The 20,062-nt window shown below is 41.1% G+C and overlaps 1 protein-coding gene and 1 long non-coding RNA gene across 5 annotated transcripts in view; one reads left to right on the top strand and one right to left on the bottom strand.

Annotated features, from left to right (window-relative positions):
- Positions 1-20,062, bottom strand: part of ctnna2 (catenin (cadherin-associated protein), alpha 2) — a 314,859-nt gene that overhangs the window by 12,352 nt on the left and 282,445 nt on the right. For all 4 annotated transcript variants that reach the window (XM_079693317.1, XM_079693318.1, XM_079693319.1 and 1 more), the window contains 4 exons: positions 14,697-14,848; positions 10,800-10,913; positions 4,874-5,055; positions 2,161-2,266 (listed from right to left, as the gene is read on the bottom strand). In XM_079693317.1, coding sequence (XP_079549443.1) covers positions 2,161-2,266; positions 4,874-5,055; positions 10,800-10,913; positions 14,697-14,848 — 554 coding nt within the window. The remainder of the gene's footprint in view (positions 1-2,160; positions 2,267-4,873; positions 5,056-10,799; positions 10,914-14,696; positions 14,849-20,062) is intronic.
- Positions 1-20,062, top strand: part of LOC307046739 — a 38,707-nt gene that overhangs the window by 14,096 nt on the left and 4,549 nt on the right. The gene's annotated exons all lie outside the window — the stretch shown is intronic.

Genomic DNA, 20,062 nt, shown 5'->3' with positions numbered 1-20,062 from the left:
CCACAATGTTGGGGAAATTAATGGATAAAATGCACGGATTATTATTATTATTATTATTATTATTATTATTATTATTATTATTATTATTCCCACTCCGATCGGGACACTAGGTCCACCGTTTCCCCGCAGCGAGGCTCCCCCCGTTGACAGTTTACGTGGGCTGGGTGCAGTGGCGGACTGGCCATCGGGACGAATCCCGATGGGCCGGTACCGAAGTGGGCCGGTCGGATAAGTCACTAGCACATCCCCCACTCCCCCCGTTGACAATTTACTAGTGGTACCGAAGTGGGCCGGTCGAGAGTCCCGGGCTGATTTTTAGTCCCAGTCCACCACTGGCTACATGACCGTATGATCGCCCATATTGACGCACCTAATTCCTAAACTTCTAACAGATACAAAATAAACAGATCCTTCAGCCTCATATGAGCTCTCAGAAACTGTCATCGCTGTCTGAGCTTGCTGCTGTGTGCCCCATCGTGCGTTTACATGCAGATGCTGGGATCCTGAACGGTGCAGCTGGAGCGCTGTGCCCGCATTGACGTCACCCATAATTTGGCGGGACTTGAAGAATCCCCGAGAAGATCCAGGAAATGGTCAACATTGAAGGGCAGATTAATGGTTATCAAAGTACAAATATCCAAAATCAGTTCAGTAAAGGTTTTCAAGGGGACAATATTTACTCAAATTGATGGGTTTGGATGATGGGGGAAACTCGTGTCACAGGCTCTTTAAGCTCTATGGAGCATTTTGGTGCTTTTATTATTATCAGTTTTGGTTTTATGGCTCGCCACTTTCATGTTTTCATTCAGTCTCACATTTCTCATCAGCATTGTTTTCAGGTTCAACAGGCAGAAAAACTATTATAAACTTAAAACCATAAACCAACTTTATTCTACCTGCCAAGCACCAAACAACAATCACTCAAAGTAAGCATCTTTTTCTCTTTTCTCAGGTCGAGCAAGCGGCCAAACACAGCTGAAAGCGAGGGAATATTGTGTTTACATTGCTCTGAGAATGCTGAATGTGTAGATAAGCCACTGTTTGACTTAACAGTTGTTATATCAACTTCAAATAGTGCTGTAAGGTGGTGTTATACACCAATGTTGGTCAATGTTGTGTTAACAGCGTTTTTCAACAACCCCAAGGAAGCCATAAAACAAAAAAAATAATAAATGTAGGTTTAACATAACTTTGGAATGTGCAGTGATCATGATTAATCGGGTGATTTCTAGTCATTAACATTTTCATATCCTTATAAAGATACATTTCCTGAATTTCTTAAACCACAAAATGAAATATAAAGCATAGCAACTCGTTTGAGATGTGGCAGCTCTGTTGGTGACCGTGTGTGCAGGCAGGCCTCTTGTGAGTTTCAGGAAAAAGAGAGACTTTGATTTTGAGTCTGATGTGAGCTCCAACATTTCTTCAGCTACGCAGCTCTGGAAAAAGGCCCAGCGTGTGATACTGAAACCAACACAAATTATTTCAAGAGTTTTCTAGCCAACAGCAGTTGCAATGACAATGACAAAACGTTGCCTTGATAAATCAGTGAGTCTTGTGCCTAAGTATATTTTCACTGCTTATTAGAGACAGACAAAATGAAGAAGAACATTATGCATTACCTGGAGTGCTGCATTTTGAAATTACTCCCACTTCATTTGCTGTATTCACACACACACACACACACACACACACACACACACACACACACACACACACACACACACACACACACACACACACACACACACACACACACACACACACACACACACACACACACACACACACACACACACACACACACACACACACACACACACACACACACACACACACAGTTTTAGAGAAGTACTCATCTGATAATGAATGCAACACCTCGGTTGGGAGCTAATTATATTAGCGACACAACTTGGTTCTGCTGTCTTGCTCTCTCAGTGGTGGCCCCGTTGGGAGACGACGTGACGTGGCAACACAGCCCACCGCTCCAGCTGGGCTTGTCAATGCCCAGATTAAAGATTTCCAATGGCCATGCCCACTTACTCCAACTCAAAATGTGCTTTGCCGCCAGCTACTATGACACATTCAGAGAAAGTTTCACACTGGTAGGAAGAATAATGATGATAACAATGACAGTAACAGACACAGTTGCAAAGCTACCTGATCGGCAACGGCACGGGCCAATTTGTCCATCCTAGAACCAGCCTCTGCAATTTTCTTAGCCGCGTTGATCACATCTGAGGAGTTCTTCAGGGGGCCTTTGCCTCTGGGAAAATTCAAGGAGGGATAAAGTATTAAAAAGGAAATGTGGCCGGAGTTACAGAGACAGAGGACATGCAGAGATTCCTTTTAAAGACCCAGTTCACCCCTGAGCTCATACAGGAGCAACTAATTTGCTGCGGCAGCCATTAGAAATATATGACATTGCAATAAACCAACAGTACGCAATTTCCTAGACATTGGATATAACAAATACAGTGTGCCTTTGTCCCTAGAGATTCCATTTGAATCACAAAGAAACATGTTTTTTTAACAACAAAAACAGGAATATTTTCAGAACAAGGAAATAAAACAATAAAGGGAAATAATGGCTAACAACTGAGTATTTGTTCTGTGTTGTTATTTCTTGATCTGACAGCATGTCAAAGTCATTGTGGCTAAATGATTGTGTTTGCGTTTGTGTAATGTCGGATTTCTATTCAGTGCTAAGACTCAGTTTGTTCACGCCAATCTGAGTAACCGGGGTCAATGCCAAGTAATGACGGTGCAGTCACAGAACCACAGCCATAATCACTCATGAGTAATTACTAATGGCTCGGATTATTGTTTTTTTCACCTCCTATGGTTAGTTCGATGCCATATACTGTAATTGTGGAGTGGCTCAGAAATCCATACACATGGCAGATAACTATCACTTTGGCATTAGGGATTTCACTGATATGTTGAGGCGCAGATGGGGGCGATTGAGAGGAAAGCTGCTGGCTTTTAGTAACAAGATTCTAAATGCAAATAGATTATCTATTACAGTATATCTTTGAATCAAAGCATTGCTTTGTAATCTGAGCAAAATAAAGGTTGAATGGGTCACTTTGCCTTTCACAAATCAGTGTGCGGCTCTGCGTTGCAAAGGCAAGATAGTTCCTTAGCAATCCCACTTGCTGGCACTGTATTTACTCACTGCTCCAATTGTTTCATGTACACCATAAAGGGGTTTCTTTCATAATGATGATCCTCCAGAGATTTATCACCTGAGAAATGACCTCCTTCCTCAGCTTGAAAAAAAAGAGGAGGGGGAGCCTGTGCCTTCTCAGAAGTCTACGAGATACAGCTAAACGATCCTGGGATTAAACACATATCATGTTCCAAACCACATCAAGGATTATTTCTGAAACAATGTGGAGCTCAAATGCTTATTTTCTTGCGGGTTTACCACAAGGTGAGTTCCTTTTTATATCCTGCTTTTTTACACTTAGGCCCAATTCCAAACCACACCCTACCCACTCCCACTCCCTGACGGAGTGAACTCTGTGGAGTGACTCTCACAGCTCAACGAGGCTTCCTCCTGTCAGATGGAGGGAGTAAATACAGCGGCAAGCTTTGGGACAAACTCCCCTCTCTCCGGGAGAAACAGGAAATGCCGTAACTGTATGTAACAACGGTTTCAAATCAGCATCTCTTTGACAAAAAATAAAAATTAATAACTCAAATAAAACTCTTTAATTGTGTTTTTGTAAAGCTCTTTCAGTTTTAAACCTGATGTTTAAAAGCTTCTTGGTTTTTGCAACAGTCTGTAAATATACACAACTTTATAATGAAATGCACACATTTACCTTTTTCTAGACTAAACACAGGTATGATCCTAAGTTAAAAACATATGAGGTTATCATGAGGTTGTTAACTTCACAATTTATCAATGAATGTTTGCAGGAACTGTTTGTAAACAGCGTGTTTCCTGACATGACACAAACAGCGTTGAGTCCAGTCAGGGCCGTCCCCTCCCTACAGGCCGATCACGCTAACCCTGGGGCCTCACCTTGCGGAGGGAGCCTCAACTGAGCCGCAGCGAGGCTCCACTAGCAACCCCCCCCCCCCCCCGTCGACGACGACGACGCTCGCGAATAGGAGGGCCTCATCATATAACTTTGCGTGGGGCCTCAGGTGAAGTCAGCACCGATGCAGACTCGCTGTTTGAGGGCTGGATAACCCACTCCCCCTCCACAGCACTTAATGTGGCAGACCCTCCACGCGAAACGGAGGGGTAGTGTGTAGGGGGTGGATTGGAAATGGGCCATACTCTCTCCAGTATAGGTTAGCTCTGAGTGTTAGCAATGCTTGCTAATGTAAACCAAGACCATATTACGTCCAAAACAGTCGGGTATTGTTTCTGATAGCAACGTTTCTGATAGAGCCGTGGGTGTAAAGCCAGCCCACATCTCCGATATTACGTCATATCGGACGCAAATCTGGATCAGCTCCGTTGTACCACCGTTTTTAGTGATTTGGGTACGGAGGAAAATAGAGAGGGTTTTGTTTTATGACACTTTGTGAGTTCTCTGGCACACCGTTCACTGTATAAAAGACATAGGTCCCCTTCAAGACATAACAGGCAGTTGTTTGCAGTGTATCACTGCAAACAACTGCCCGCTATGTAATGATACACTACCTAGCCATAGTCTGTCCCTAGCCAGCACCAAACTGCAGGAGAACAAAGATAGCGACTAGCTAGTAAACATAGCAAAGCCTTCTAGAGTTTTTGTATTTGCTGTATGTTAAAGAAACGTATCTATCTAACAAATTATCCGTATGTACTTTTGATAATGCATCACTATTGTGTTCACAGGTTGCTTTAACTGCCTTTAAGTGTGATATTTACCTGGTGAAGTCTGTCATCTCCATCATGATCATACACATCTGCTTGGCCAGCACAATGATGTCATTGCCGTTGTCATCCCACTTGGCCACTTCTGCATCTAGCTTGCACTTCTCCTGTCGGAAGCTCTCCACCTGCTCAGCAATCTTAGCCTTCTCCTCCTGGGGAAGCTGTGCCATGATAGCCTGCAGGCAACGGAGGAGCGTGGAATAAATAAAAGCATTAGACTAGGAGGAAAGGGTTGTTAGGGAGCACATTTGAGCAGAATAAATTGGAAGAATTGCTCATAATAAGGGAAATGCCAGAGGAGAAGAATTTAGGTAGAGGGGGGGGGGGGGGGGGGGGGGATAAGGTTGGGGTGGAAGGAATGATAGGGAAATGAGGAAAGGGGCGAATAAGAACGGGGATTAGTTAAGGAGAAAAAGAATAAAGCAAGGAATATAAAAAAGAGAGCTGTAGCACCATTTGTTCTATTTTTTCATTTTGGCCTACTTTTTAATCCGCCCTACAAAACTTGAACACTAAGTCTGGAGTCAGACTATCCCTGCCCCTTTATAACACTCAAAAAAAAAAGTTCTAAACTTTACGTTTAATGATTGGACCTTTTCAAACCCCTTGACATCTTATATCCATAAAGCGCAAATCCATTTTTGCCTTCATCTTTCCCTCATTGGCCTTTGGGGGCAGGTCCAAAATGGCATAAATCTTGAGGCAAGGTCACAGGCACAATGAGGACCAAGTATTATTTGGGAGATAAATGTATAATTACCTCGCTTCTTAGACCAGAGACTGAATAATGCATTTGTTCAACATTATGTCAGGGAGGTGAGATGGAAGGAAGAGAAACCTGGTTTCCATTAGGTCGATTCTATTGACTCGAGAGGCAGAGAGAGAAAACGAGTACAGTAAAAAAAGAAAAGTCGCCATTGTTTTTTAACCTCATCTATTATTGACTGTCCTCCAAGAATTGCTATTCTCTCAATGAAATAATCGCCCTTGTCCCCCTTTCCCCTCTTCCATCATCCCTTTCTCTCACAGCAAAGCTGATGTGGGGGTGCAGGGTGAGCTCAGTGAGAAAGTGCGTCACTTAACTCATGTCCCCTGCTATATGTGTCAGGAGGAAATTGAAAACAAAAAATATAGATGACTTGTCCTTCTGAAATTGTTCTAAAAGAAAATAAGCTGAAACAGGAGGGGGCCCGCAATGAAATATAATTGAAATAACAGAAAGAAATAGAGAAGCATGGAGGCACAAGTTGAGGCCAACAGCTGTGTCCATGAGCTTTGGCCTTCTGATCACTTTGTGAACGAGGGGCGCAACGCTTTGATGGCGGTTTAGCTTTAAAGAACCCAAACGGCGTAAACAAACAAGCAAACCCAGCCCCCTCAAGCCCAGTGTAGATTTCCTCTGCTGCTGGTGCCAAGACACACAAACAACAGCGATGCAGCAAATCCCATTTAAGCGCGTGTTGGGGGGGAAACACTGCTCACATTTAAAACAAATACAAAGTTAATATGTATTTAGACTGCACAATGAGGAATAAACAATTTAAAACAGGCCTCTGATTCCAATGGGGCAAACTATTCACTGTGCAGGTGTGACTACGAATGATGGGTACCACAGCAGTAGCTCTGCTGCTCCTGGAAACACTATTTATTAAATCTATAACAAACAACTACTTTAAGTCTACTCATCTACAAGGCAACACTCTTCCCTAATTTAAATGACTGATGATCCCTACTTTATTTGGCTTGGGTTAATTAGCACTAATGGGGTTTTATAAGGAAAACATACATTTAAAGCCCTCGTGCTTGTCCTAAATAACACTAATGTATACTAATATATATTTTTTGATATACATTTGGTTTGGGCTCTGGGTAGCCAGTAGCTCTCTTGGGTATGGTTTGCTTATTACCTGCTCATGTTCAATGTGGCCAAACACATGATGTAGGCAGAGCTGTACAGTAATGCCGAATCAATCATGACAGGTGAGTGCACCGTGCCTCCGGGCACATCGTTATGACCCGAAACTCGAGGACGGTCTTAAGCATATCTTTACTGCTCACTTCATTGCTGCACCCAACTGTTGAGGCATCAATTATTCACTTATTTCTATAATTACATCGACCTGCATGCCCCTGGTGTCAAAACAGTGGCTATGGAGTTGAAACGAAGTACAGTTATGGTTTTGCTATGTGTCATTGTTAGGAGACAGATGAGGAAAGTAAATCGGGAAACCGAGGCATTCTGGCTATTTCTGTAAATGCAATCAAAATGTTTTCCCTACGTCTATACTCTTTTAAACTAAGAATAACTGCTTTATTGAACAGCTAAAAGGAACTTAAAAGTATCTTGAAACTCTACAATTTGGATTGGAAATTCCTTTTTTTAAATTGGGGATGAAAGGAGGTCGGGGAGAGAGAGAGAGAGAGGGAAAAAAGGGAGAGAGGGGTTGTGAACACAAAGGAAAGCTGCAGCACAGGGGTAAACATGAGCCAATTTCGACGTCAGGGGAGCAGGAAGGCACTTGGTGAAGCCCCCCCCCCCCCCCCTTCCTATTCCCCTGCTCTCTAGAATTCACTTATCCCCAAATCCCTTCCCCTACTTTACTGATAACAACAAGGAGCGGGCCTTGGGAGCTTAACATAGTGGCAAATCCGGCCGAGGGAATGCTCTGCCAATACACTCTGCGCCTCGGCTACGTCTTCGGGGATTAGAGCGCTTTCCGGGTTTCTTCACCGCGCACGGCGTCTTGAAATGACTTTAATTTGTTTCATTTGAAATAAACTGCCCATACTCTCAGAGTTCAATTTTATGGATGACCTATCAACAGCGTTATCCAATCACTGTGTTAAGAAATGTTGAGTGTATGTGTGTGCATTATCCGTGGTGCGTTATCGGAGTAGACTATGCGTCTGCGTTTTCTAATAGAAAGAGACACTATGTACAGGCCTCCCTCCCCTGTGTGTTTTTCTGCCTTCTCATTATGCATGTTTGCTCAAATAAGTTAGCATAGGTATAACGGAAGTGACAAGCAGAGCACCACACGAGGCAGCTCGGGGAACAAAGGCTCCAGGGATTGCCCTGGACTTGATTTGATTTCTTTCTACAGTGAGCAAGAGTGAGACAGTGAGATCGAGAAAGTGAGAAGGAGAGATGTTACGCCTGTGTCCTGTGTGTGATACCCGTTCATTGCAGGGGCCTGGAGGGATCATGACTGTAAACCTCAGTGTGCTCATGTCAGCTTCTATGGAGAAAATGGATTACACTTGCTCTTGTCTGTTTGAATAGAAACACAGAGCAACAGTGTGCACTTGGCATGACCGTGAGAGGACAGCAAGCTTTATCCTGACACGACAGGCTGATGCCGACTGGGCAGATCACCAGTGGTTCACTGCAAACACATCTTTTATGGATGTGCTTGTCTTCTGCGTGTGTAAATGTTTAGTCTCTGAGGGCATAGCAGTGTCTATAAGTGGAAAAACAGGCAATATCAATTAGCTGTGTGAGATGCTTCGTCAGTATGCCAGATGTAAAGAGTGTTGTACACGATAATGCCTACTATATGTGTATATCACGTTTGATAACACGATGCAATACATTTTCAAGCATTTTATCTGATGCGAGCTTAAGCGCATAGCCTCCATATTAAGATTGCATGAACAATAATTAAATTCAATCACCCTTTAATCCACCTTATAACACGTATTACAGGGACTAGTTGTGACAAACGGACATGCTGTGACTTCTCTACAACAAACTGTTACCAAGAGGAGCTGCCCACTCAAAGCACAGCTGGGCGCCCGAAAAAACAGTTTGGTGCTGTGAAGCTCCCTTGTGTGGCAGTGCTGGTGCATCTAAGCTCAGATGGCCCTGCAACTTTACGCAGCGGGAGCCGTGGTGGGAGTATACATAAAACCGAGTCAAAGCACTTCACACCCAGGAACCCCACAGCTCTCCTGGAGTAGCTATTGTACTCCCAAAGGATGGATCTGTTCTTTTTGTTCATGGATGGGTTTTGGATTTGACAAACTTTTATAAGATGGCTCTTAGTTTAAAAGCTGAATTGTGTAATCAAAGAAAGCCAAACACAGACTATTGTGTATCAATGAGAACTGCTTAATCAAATAATGTGTACATGGCACCATTTAGCATTCTGATATCTATTAGAGTATTATAATGTTTATTTGATGTTAAACATTATAATGTGTAACATGCTGATTATTTGCGAAATATATATGCAACATATTTTATCCAGTGATAGTCTTTCCTTAAAATGTACCAATTTATCTTTCAACTGCTGAATAAAAACATCAGAAAAAGGTAATTTTAACTTGTTCTTTAAGAGTCAGATGTAATTAAAAAAAGGTCATGATTAAGCATGACTCATTATGCCATTATTGATATTTGTGTACACATTGACCAATGTTGTGCAAACTTTGTATTGTGTTACTTTAATGTACAGTATTGTCAGCTAGCCTTAATTATGAAAGGCAGCATGTTTGCAGTTCCGTAGCATCTGAATTGGCATTTTTTTTGTCTTAAGTACTATCAACAGGCATTAGGCGCTTTCACACTGGAGTACTTTTCCCCATACTTTTCCCTTTTAGTTCCGATAGTTCCTGGGATTTTGTGTTCACACCAAAAAGATAATTTAGTTCATGAGAACTTTTCCCCCCTTTTCAGTCCCTGCTAGAGAGCAGGTACTTTCCTGGGGAGAAAAAAGTTCAAATTTCTGATTGGCTGGGCAAATTGCAAACCACGGCCCGTAAAACTCTGAAGTTTTGTGAAGCCGCCATTGTATTTGCTGGCATTAGCATTATTAGCATTTGCCCAGCGCACCAACGGAAAGAGACTAACTTATGGCAACACAAAAAAAAACATGGGAGCGGTGGAGATGAGGAGGTGTCGGCGTTCTGGCGATTTACTCAGAAGGCTTCCAGCAGCTTCTACTGAAGCCAGTGGCAGTATACGCCGTGAAGTGGTTTGCGGCCTGCCAGTAAAACCCAAAGCAGAAGAAGAAGAAGTGACGTCAGCGGCTTCATTTGCGTAATCTTCCCTCAGGGACTTTTTCCGGTGTGAACGCGATCTGCTCTTTAGTTCCATGGGGGAACTAAGTGCTGGGAACTAAGTACGGCAAAGTACTTGGTGTGAAAGCGGTTATTAAAATGAGGAATACGGCTACAGTATAGATTCAAACACAAAAAGACGCTATTTCGGTTATATGTATTTCTCCCTACTTTTCGCATTACCCCCCTGTGTGTGCAGACTGTGTAGAGATTCAGGCAGTATAATACAGGCCTGCGTCATGGGGAGAGGCATTGGGCCAAGTCATACTCCTGCCATCCACAATCTATTCAACATGCTACACAGCAATAGAGCCTCTGTCTTGCTGGAGGAGAACGATTACTGATACCCTCTTAATGTTCTTTAAGCTGGGCCCAAATTGCTAATGTGCCACAAAGCCCAGGCTCTGGTGATCGCGACTGAAGCCTTGGCACAGCACTACAGTGCTTTTTGTGTTTGTTTTTTTCTGGCATCTAAAGGGAATTTGGTAATTACTTTGTTGTTTATGATTGCAATTTTACACCTGACGCCCCCGAACACTGCTTATTTAAAATAATCCTGCTTGTTAGGATTACTTACAGAAAATTGACTATAATGCTATTTAAGCGGAACTAGTTGGAAGAATCGATTCCAGTATGGTCAGGGAACAGGGGTGTTAAGGTGGGAAGCAGTTCAACTCGCACCCTACGACTGACTCTATTACACTATAGAGACTTACAGTATACAATGAATGTAGGCTTGTTGCCCAGTCTTTACCTAAACCAATGCATGTTGGCTTTATCTTATTTTACATGTTAAGTTCCATAACTGATGCGCACTCAGGTAGTTGTCCGAATAGTGGGGAGATGAATATCGACTCACCCGAGCACTCTGTCCGGCAATGAGCTGGTCATCTTCAGTCTGGACACTAGTCCTGCTGCGAGTATCATAGTCCTCCTGTTCAAAGTCAGAGTCATCTTCAAGCTCCTCTGGTGTCTGTGAGAAACACAAAGACAAATACGGGCAAACAGTCAGAGAGGGAGAACTTGGAAAAAGAAAAGAACAAACATACAACTCTTAAACTGATAGTTGAAAAGAGCAGATTTGACTCCATGTCCCATTGTATAAGAATATAGACTAGAGTAAAAGGCAACATTTTTGTCTGTTTTGTCGTTCAATAAACATTACAACATTGAGAGTTTTACTGTAGATCAAACCAAAGTCAGCATATGGCAAAGAGAGATGCCACATAATAAACCATTGAAATAATCTTCACTTGTCTTTTAATCATTAAATAAAGAAATGACCGACATTTAAACAAAATCAGAAATGTGGAATTATAGGAATTTCAAATGTACAGCACTAATTTAATTGTTGAAAAGTAGAGGTATGGATAGCAACAATGATTCCCTTTTAGATAGCTGTTAACAGGGACACATACTTAAACCTTTACATTTAGAGGTAAATATCTGGACACATGAGAACAAAACCTGGGTAAGTGTCTTTGGTTCCCTACACATTAACGTATGTATGGAACCAAAGTGAGTGAGATAAAGGAGGGTAACTTTATTTTTGACACTAAAGAGAGAGATGCTGCCAATGGACATCACCGCCAATGGGTAATTTCTACCCATCATGGAAGCTACTTTATGCAACATCCGCGCCATGCCTGGTTGCCAAGAATCACCCATTGTTTGACGTGTTCTTGATTGCACGACTGCACAAAGCCTAAGCTTGGCTGATTTAAAGAGAGCAAAAACAAAAGAAACATAAATACCCAAGAGGCCCTGGCAGGATAGAAGGAAAGAAGAATCTGATGTTGGAGATACGGTATATTAATGAAAATTGAGACGTCATATTTACCCAGTGCTGATGTGAAGTGTTTGGATAGGGCACCTGGAAAGTCTATGAAGTATGTGCTGATTGTGAGTAGTGGGTGTTTGTGTGCGTGTGTCCTTGCATGTGTGATGCTAGAGGGTATAAAAACCACCCTGTGTTAGTTGTAGGGGACATTTGAATGATGAAAGTCATATTAGTAACTTAAGGTACTCTTTTCTTTATTGTGCTATCTGGCTTATGTCAGCTGCCACGAAATATCAGCTAATAAATTGCTTGATTCATTACTAACAACCTTGACACAATTTAAATTGGTTTGTGAAGCTACGACTCAAGCATTACACGATATTTTACGGATGGTCTGTCAAGTCTGGTGTTATTGCTTTCAAGATCCACGACTGCAAAGAAACCATTTTTAAAGCAAACTCGTAGCAGGAATCTTTTTTAAAGATCAAGAATGTCAGATATATTGCTTTTATCAGTACATATTTGCACAGTTTTACCTTGCACAGTAATCTTATTTTGTGTCTTTTAGTATGATTTACAGTGCTGTGTGGCAATTGTAATTCTTTTAAAGTACAGTAATAACAGTCCATTGATTTCTCTGGAGGTGTCATGTAATAAAGAAAACAAACATGATTACTCCACCATGCTAAATAACTGGGAAAACCATTGGGAGCATTAGCAATTTTGGGAAAAATTGAATGTAATAAACTTAGACTTCGGCTCAAATTAAGTAAGTAAATCATGAATAACCTTTTTTATAACGCTGTCTCACTAATTAAGATTAGTGGGTAAGCCAGCTAACCTCAGCACAGGCATGTTGATCTCATGAAGACGGCTCACTCTTAACTGGGATACATCACCATGGTAACACATGGTGGATGCGTTACATGCTGCTGAGAATATGAGATCAAAACGTGAACATGTGTAAAATCATCATTCCTACATGATGCTGACATTTAAAAAATTCCAGTGTTTACAGAGCTGTCAGGGTTATTCTTGTGAAGAGGACTGCGAGTTCCCCTATTTACAGGCAGCGAGAATGTAGCCTCTCTATGATGGATTATTGTATCAGAGATATCATAAACGATTTACACATAACTCATTTTAGACTGGCACTAGAGCAGGACTACTAAACTGCTCAAATGCTAGTGGACCATAGTCTTTGGTAATAATGAAATAAATGTACTGTAAACTGGCGATGGCTGGTAATTGTGATTCTTAGTATTCCCAACAGTAAAATATACATTTAACATTAGTAAATTAAAATGTTTTCAAGCTTAGCTAGCTGGATCATAACGTCCAGGGAAGTATGACCATATGTGAACCAGCTGCAGAGACTGGTCCTTCAGTTCAATGGGTACCCGGATGAGCAGAGGATACAATTAATGTTATTTATTAAAACCAGCCTTTCAGACTGTATTTAATTGTCTCAAAATACGTTAAAAACCATGCCCCCATCAATGCAGCCCCTCAAATTGTATGTAATTCAATGCTACTCCTTTCAATTTCGAGTTAACTTTGTATTTTTTGCTTGAGACATGCTTTATGTCTTATTTTCTTGGAAATAGGACTGGTTGTAAACACTGGTTATATTAAAGTGGCCAGTCCCCGACCACTGTTCAATTTAACAGATTCCATTGTATCCAGTACTTGCAGTATTTTTCTGTCTGTGTGTTGTTTGTATTCAAGTACATAAAGGCCAGGACAAAACTTTTATTATAACTTTACACTCTTCCCAAGACCTGCCTCAATGTTTACACACTGTGGAGAATTGGTTTCTTAATCCATGGACTGCTCGTAAGATCTGTGCTTTAAAAATTCTAAAGGAGCCATTACTCGACTTAAGTGGGAGAAAAATAACAGAGAGGCCTAAGAATGTGTGCACAATAAACTATTACATGTGGTACCAACATTTGCTATCTATATGATGGGGTTAGACAACAGAGAAAGCAAGGATCCTCCGAGTTGTTTCCTCAGAAAGTAATTGAAGTTGGATGGGATTATGAAGCCAGCTGGTCCCGGGCAGTTCAAAGCTGCCTGTTTTACATTATTTACCAACATCAAATTATTTTCCATAATTAGTTTTTTTCCAGAGTTGCACTGGGAAACCTTCCAGCCTGCATAAAGTTGAATAAATGAATTACATGGTGGAGAGAGAAGGGCCAGTTCGGGTGAAAAATGCAGATACTGTAACATCAGAGTGGATATGAGAGGCAGTAGCTGCTAGTGTCTTGTTTTTATGCATCTCTATTTGTAACTACGGTACATGCTGTAAAATGTTCTACTAGCTTTACAAAACAAATCATGTGAGAAGTGAGACATCTCAAATGGGAGTTCAATAGAATTTCAGATATCAATTATCATCCTTAGTGCGGGAACAGGAACATCCCATATTGTAGGACAGCACAGTGTGTTCTACCAACAATGTGCCACAGAGGTGAAGCTACAATTATAAGGAAGCAGCAACTGGGAAGGTGTGACAAATGTGTTTCATGAGTCATTGGAATGAATCCAATGACTCAGCAGATTTTATTGTTATTATTTTTAGTTTTAGAATGAACTGCATTGGTTTCCATCTTGTATTTTCAAAGTATTAATTGGCTGGTAAAAAAAACAAAAAAATAAAATATAAATTGAAGTGATTGGATATTGTAAAAAAAGTGAATATAAATGTATAGCAAATATGCTTAATGTAGTCGTATTGACAGATTGTTCAGCAACACTAGGAAATAAACAATTTATGTAGATGTCCCCATTCACAAAATAACCTATACATTGTCTTGAATATATGGAGGAAGGCATAAATCATGTACTGCATTTGGTCTGGGTCAGCATTGCCAAATAAATTAATATCACACTTTAACATTTGCTGTACATTTAAACCTTTTCAGAATATGTCAGTGAGCGTTTTCCTTATAGAGGAGGAATTGGACATACCCTTATCATGAGGACAGCTTTCCTGATGTCCCGGACGCCGTCGTAGACCAAACGGGATGCATCAATGAACTCATTCTCCTCAAAGGCCTGCGGAGGGTTTGTACTCAGTGCCTCGATAGCAACCTCCACTTGTTCAGCAAAACGTGGCATGACTGCAGGGAGAAATAGGTAATAAGGGTAGATAACAAGAGAGAACAAAAGCAAGATATGAGAGTCAGATGTACCATGTGTGTTAGTGATCTTTCAGAATGGGTGCACGCTTATACATTATAAATAATGAAATGGCATGCATGGCGAAAGCACAATAATTAGTGTGTCTAGTGGAGGCCAATATCAGAACTTTGTGATCTCAAATTTTACAACAGCAGGGTCTCCTCCTGTGTCGGTCTCGGCTTACTTCAGAAGAAAGCAAGATGTCAAGCTACACATCTGTGGAAGCGACAATATGCCGTCCTAACATCGCGCACCATTAGTTATTTCACCTCGGCTAACCAAACAAGAAGATTGGCCCGTCTGTCAGAGATCTGCTTGTGGCATGTGGCAGTGTCTGTATGTGTGTGTGCGTGTGTGTGTGTGTGTGTATGTGTGTGTGTGTCTGTGTGTGTCTGTGTGTGCGTGTGTGTGTGTGTGTGTGCTTGTGAGAAGATGTACAAGGACGCTAACTTGCAAGCTCAGCCTGTCAAATAACAAAGAAGGGAAACAGATTCATCAAAGTCTTTTGAGTCCAACAAAAGCAAAGCAACAAAAGAAAAGTCCCCATTGACCGTAAAAATGGTTGGTTTTGTTGTCAGTATCAATTGGCCAGACCTGATGGAAGAGCTTTATGCTCTTTGTGTGTTCAAATGAAACTGAATGTGAATAGACATTATTAAATATTCAAAAATACGGACTGAGAGTTTGAATATTTAGCAGGCTACCTTTCTACGTAGTCTCCTGTTGAATCACAATAATTGAATGCAGAGTTTAATAATGGTTTTTTTTTATGGACTCTGTGCTGTTGCAAATTATCATAACAAAAGCTATGGTTTACCTGGACAGACGGATGGGATCCAGAAAAGGTTGGTATTCATATATTGTAGTTTCTATGGGAGCTTTTTCAAACAACACAAATGCCTACAACCCAACCATTACTTGTGACTGTGATTCAAATCTACAACTTTAAAGATGATATTTTTTGAAGAACAATAAATACATTAGATACTGTTTTACAGAGAAAAGTACTGGTTAAGGGATATAGAAAGAGAACATCTTAGTTGTATTGGTATGTAAGAAAAAGATGTCTGGCTACATAGGAAAATAATCTGCAGCAAATATGTACTCATAGAAAGTGGTTTTCCGGAAAGTAGATATTTGGACTGATTTAAGACAACCCCTTTTGAAGAAGACAGGTCTAATAAGGACAGACAGACAGACAGGAAGAAACAGGGGAAAAGAAAAATAAAGTATGACAGCTTGGCTGGTGAGCCTCCACCAGAGAGCCAACTGTGTGATTTTATTATCATTCTCCACACTTCCCTCCTCTCGTACATGCGGAGTGAACTAAATCAATTAGTCAGCTTGCACTAAAGGTGAATCTGCAGTATACTTTTTTGTCTGATACAAAACATAAGCTATATTTCACCAAACATAAAAGGCACTACAAAAAGTCTCTCCCTTTTTCTTTTCATTTTTAATTCATTTTAATCCACTTACCGCAGAAGCGTAAAATAGGCTTTTGGGAATTGCTGGGAAGGCGATTTAAATAGAAATATTTAAATGTTCTCCAAGCTCTTAATGAGCAAAGTTGCTGATGGTAAGGAGCAATTTCACTCATTCCAGTTGAAAAATGATGAAGGGAATTAAATGTGACCATGTCGGAATGGATTTTTTTCACCCCCTAGGCTTGAGCATAGTTAAAGGGAGAGGTTGTGGAAGTACGATGAATGTTTGAAAACCTCCCAGCAGAAATGGCGCGCCCCAGCAAGGTGTTTAACAGGCTCCAAACCCCACAAACTGCGCTCTTTTTAAAGCCTACACGTTAATTTTGGATGACAGCCGCTCTATTGAGGCAATATGTTACAAGAGGTAAAAACAACACTACACCATAAGGCACAACTGTTTTCATTTCTATATGTATTTCTTAGAATGATTTTTGCTGCATAGCGTATACATATTACATATACTGCATACATAACATATTTGTGGATATCATCTATATTTTCAAATGATGAATGATCCCATTAATATTTAGATGTGAAGCTGTCACCCCTTTTTGAAGTTCCCCTCAGCTCTTTATGGTGTCTATGAGTCCATTGTTTCTGTCGCACGGCTTGCTTTTGTTAAACACAACTTGTTTCAACTTTGGTAACCACATTGCACAATACCTGCCCAGCAGTAAGCAGATAGATAAAGCCAGCAACTAGCTAGAAAACATTACATTTTATTTAACGGGAAAAACAACCTTGTAGCCCGGTAAGAAACAGCACTTATTAGCAGCCTGAGGTCACTTTTTGTAACTGTTTTACAGAAAGAAACAATGATGCGTTTTGCTTGCTGCTGTTGCATTGCTGAGGGCCTTATGACCTTGCAGAAGCACACTAAGGGTCTTTGAGTTCTTCATCTTGCAGCAGAAAAGTACCCAACATGCTTCCTATTTTGGCGGCAACAAGTAGTTTGTGTTATTCTCATGTTAAATCACCAGGCAACCTAGACAAGCTACAAGACATATCTGTACAAATTGTTGCCCTACTTTTTAATGTTTACTAACAAGGTGACTTAGTGGTGGCCTAGTAAAAAACAAAAGTGTAAAAATACTAATACAACCCTTTTATTAGCTACATTTCTTTATTTAAAAACCATGTATGGCACACGTTTTTACAATCGGTATAACATGTAGCAATACACATCTTGTCACTTCAAATATGCTTGGTCTAACCAAACAGTAAAATGCGTATATACGCGTATGTAACGCTGATACTGAATATATAGAGTATATATATATATATATATATATATGCATATATGGAAAATGATGTTTCATCTAACTTTTAAGCTGCTTATGTAGGTTCCTGAGGGAACTTTGAAAGGTTATGAGATTAAGACTTGTGTGCTCCTGCTTTGAGTTTGCTTACTGCTCTCCTCTTACACTCAAACCTTGGTTAAATGTTTCATCTACCTCATCATGCTGCACTGTTCCTCTCATAGCAATGTTCTCATCAGCACTCTCTCATACTGTAACTCCCACCTCTATTTACACACATATTAAGAGGCCTTTTCTCCTGTCCCCGCAAGCTATGAGTTGGCCATCTGCTCCCCATTCTGGGCAAAACCTCTTTTCCCATCATATTACAATCGATACACATTTACCCAGTCAGTCCCCTTAAGTGCAAATAGACTCATTGATGTCACCAACAAGGTGTTCAGATGAAAGATAACATAAATGCTTAATATTTATGGCGGGTTGCTTTTAGTCGTTCCAGGCCCAATGCTGGTCCCCAAAGCCATTATTTTCAAAGACGACAGTGTGATGTGTCTTTACTTCTTTCCCTCAGCCTCTGATGTACTTATTTTTAGTGCTCTTGATCCACTGATTTACAAGCATGCCATGTGGGTGGCAGTGTGTGCATGTGTGTTATTACTCACTGCAAAACCCTGGCTAAATCTCATTTACTGTGCCCCAATGTAATAACAAGGGGAAACGGCACCCAGTCTCTCTAAATGGCACACTGACTCAGGCCATATATCCATTTTTTAATCTACCCTCTCCAGGCATAACATTAATGATCGAGCTTAAAATGTGTCCCTTTTCTGAGGAGAAGATTACTTTAAACACAGGGAGTTAGTGGGCAGACAAGTGTCTCAGAGAAGAAGGAGAGAGAGGGGAAAAGAGAGAGAAGCCATAACCACTTTCCCATTAAGCTATTGATTTTCTCCATCTCAAGGACACGCTTCAATCCCAGGCCCATGTGTGGACTGTCTGTCAGGAATCTATTGCTCAGCTTTACACCCAAGAGTTGTGTGCCTTGGTTGCCTGTATTTGGCCTGGCTGTAAATCTGACCTCACTCCTTATGAGGAAGAGGGATGGGCAAATTAAGACGAGGTCAAAGGGCAGGTGGTTGTGACGAGTGTCCCGTGTTGATGTGGCAGTTGTCAGAAAGACAGGCAAGTGGTTGTAATTGGTTGAGTGGCCGCGGACATAATCACAGCGGTGATCAAATAAAAACACAAACAGTCAACTCCAGTAAACACAGCCAGACACATAAAAACACGCTTACACACAAAGTCAAAGGATACATGTTTAACACATACACTAATGGGAATAGGAAAAAGGGCACCACATCAATGAATTCCACTAAAATCCCTGTTGAAATCGCTTAGTGAAATCCTCGGTGACAGCTATTGATTTTCTGGTAGCCTAGTTAATTGGACTCAGTACCCTCTAAAAAGTGTGTGGTCCTATATCCTTTTTCTTTGTTCAGCAACACTTAATCATCTTTCCCCCAGCTATAGATTTCTCTTCGACTGTGTTTGAATCCATAGACATCGGGCCTGTGAGAACTGAGGGGAGAGGTAGGCAAAAGTTCACAAGGATCAATAAGTGCTTTATGGTCCAGATCAGATGTGCATGGTAGCCCCTTAAAAAACACAACTACCACCACTAAACGGGAAACAGGAAGGGGAAACACAACAGCTCTTCATCAATGAGAAATATGGAGCCAATGAAAAGCTGAGCTCACACAGTTTCCTGTTCCCCGCCTTAACATCTCAATTAGCACCCACAATCGAAAGGACACAAGGCCTTGTTAAAGTTTAAGACAGGAGTCCTCCCTAAGGCCATCCAGACACTGACACTTGCCCATTTGCTGCATGCTGTTAATCCTCTTAGCTCTTACCTTGAGATGAAGTCAGACATCACACCAGCTTCTTTTTGATTGTTTTGTCAATTTAAGGTCCTGCCTAATTAGGTTACACTCCTACTGCAGTTTAATTTTAGCAAAAAACTGGCTTGCAGCACAATCAACAACGCATTACTGTAATCTTGGCGTAGCAGACTTTCCTACATTTTGGTAAATCTAAAAGTTGCCAAAAAGACACTGTAAGCCACCTAGGAGAACAAAGTAGTAGCATCAGTTTAGACCTGCAACTGTGTGTGTGATGTTGCAACGTACAGGCAAATACATCTGTAGCTGCCTAATTCTCCAAGAACAAAGGATTTCACTGACAGTAGAGTTTGCAGTTGAAATATTCAGCAGCACATATGGTGTCTACAGACTGTGGTTTATTTCTTGTTGGCATCTGTATCCAACACCCCTGTCTTTCTCTTTGGACATATGCAGTTTGTCTCTCTGACAACAATGTGAACTCTGTACTTCCCCGTGGAAAGCTG

This window comes from Notothenia rossii (genome assembly GCF_949606895.1).
Source record: "Notothenia rossii genome assembly, chromosome: 1".
In the NCBI taxonomy this organism is placed as follows: domain Eukaryota; kingdom Metazoa; phylum Chordata; class Actinopteri; order Perciformes; family Nototheniidae; genus Notothenia; species Notothenia rossii.
Note: the sequence above shows the minus strand (reverse complement) of the source record. Positions and strands in the feature narration are given on the sequence as shown.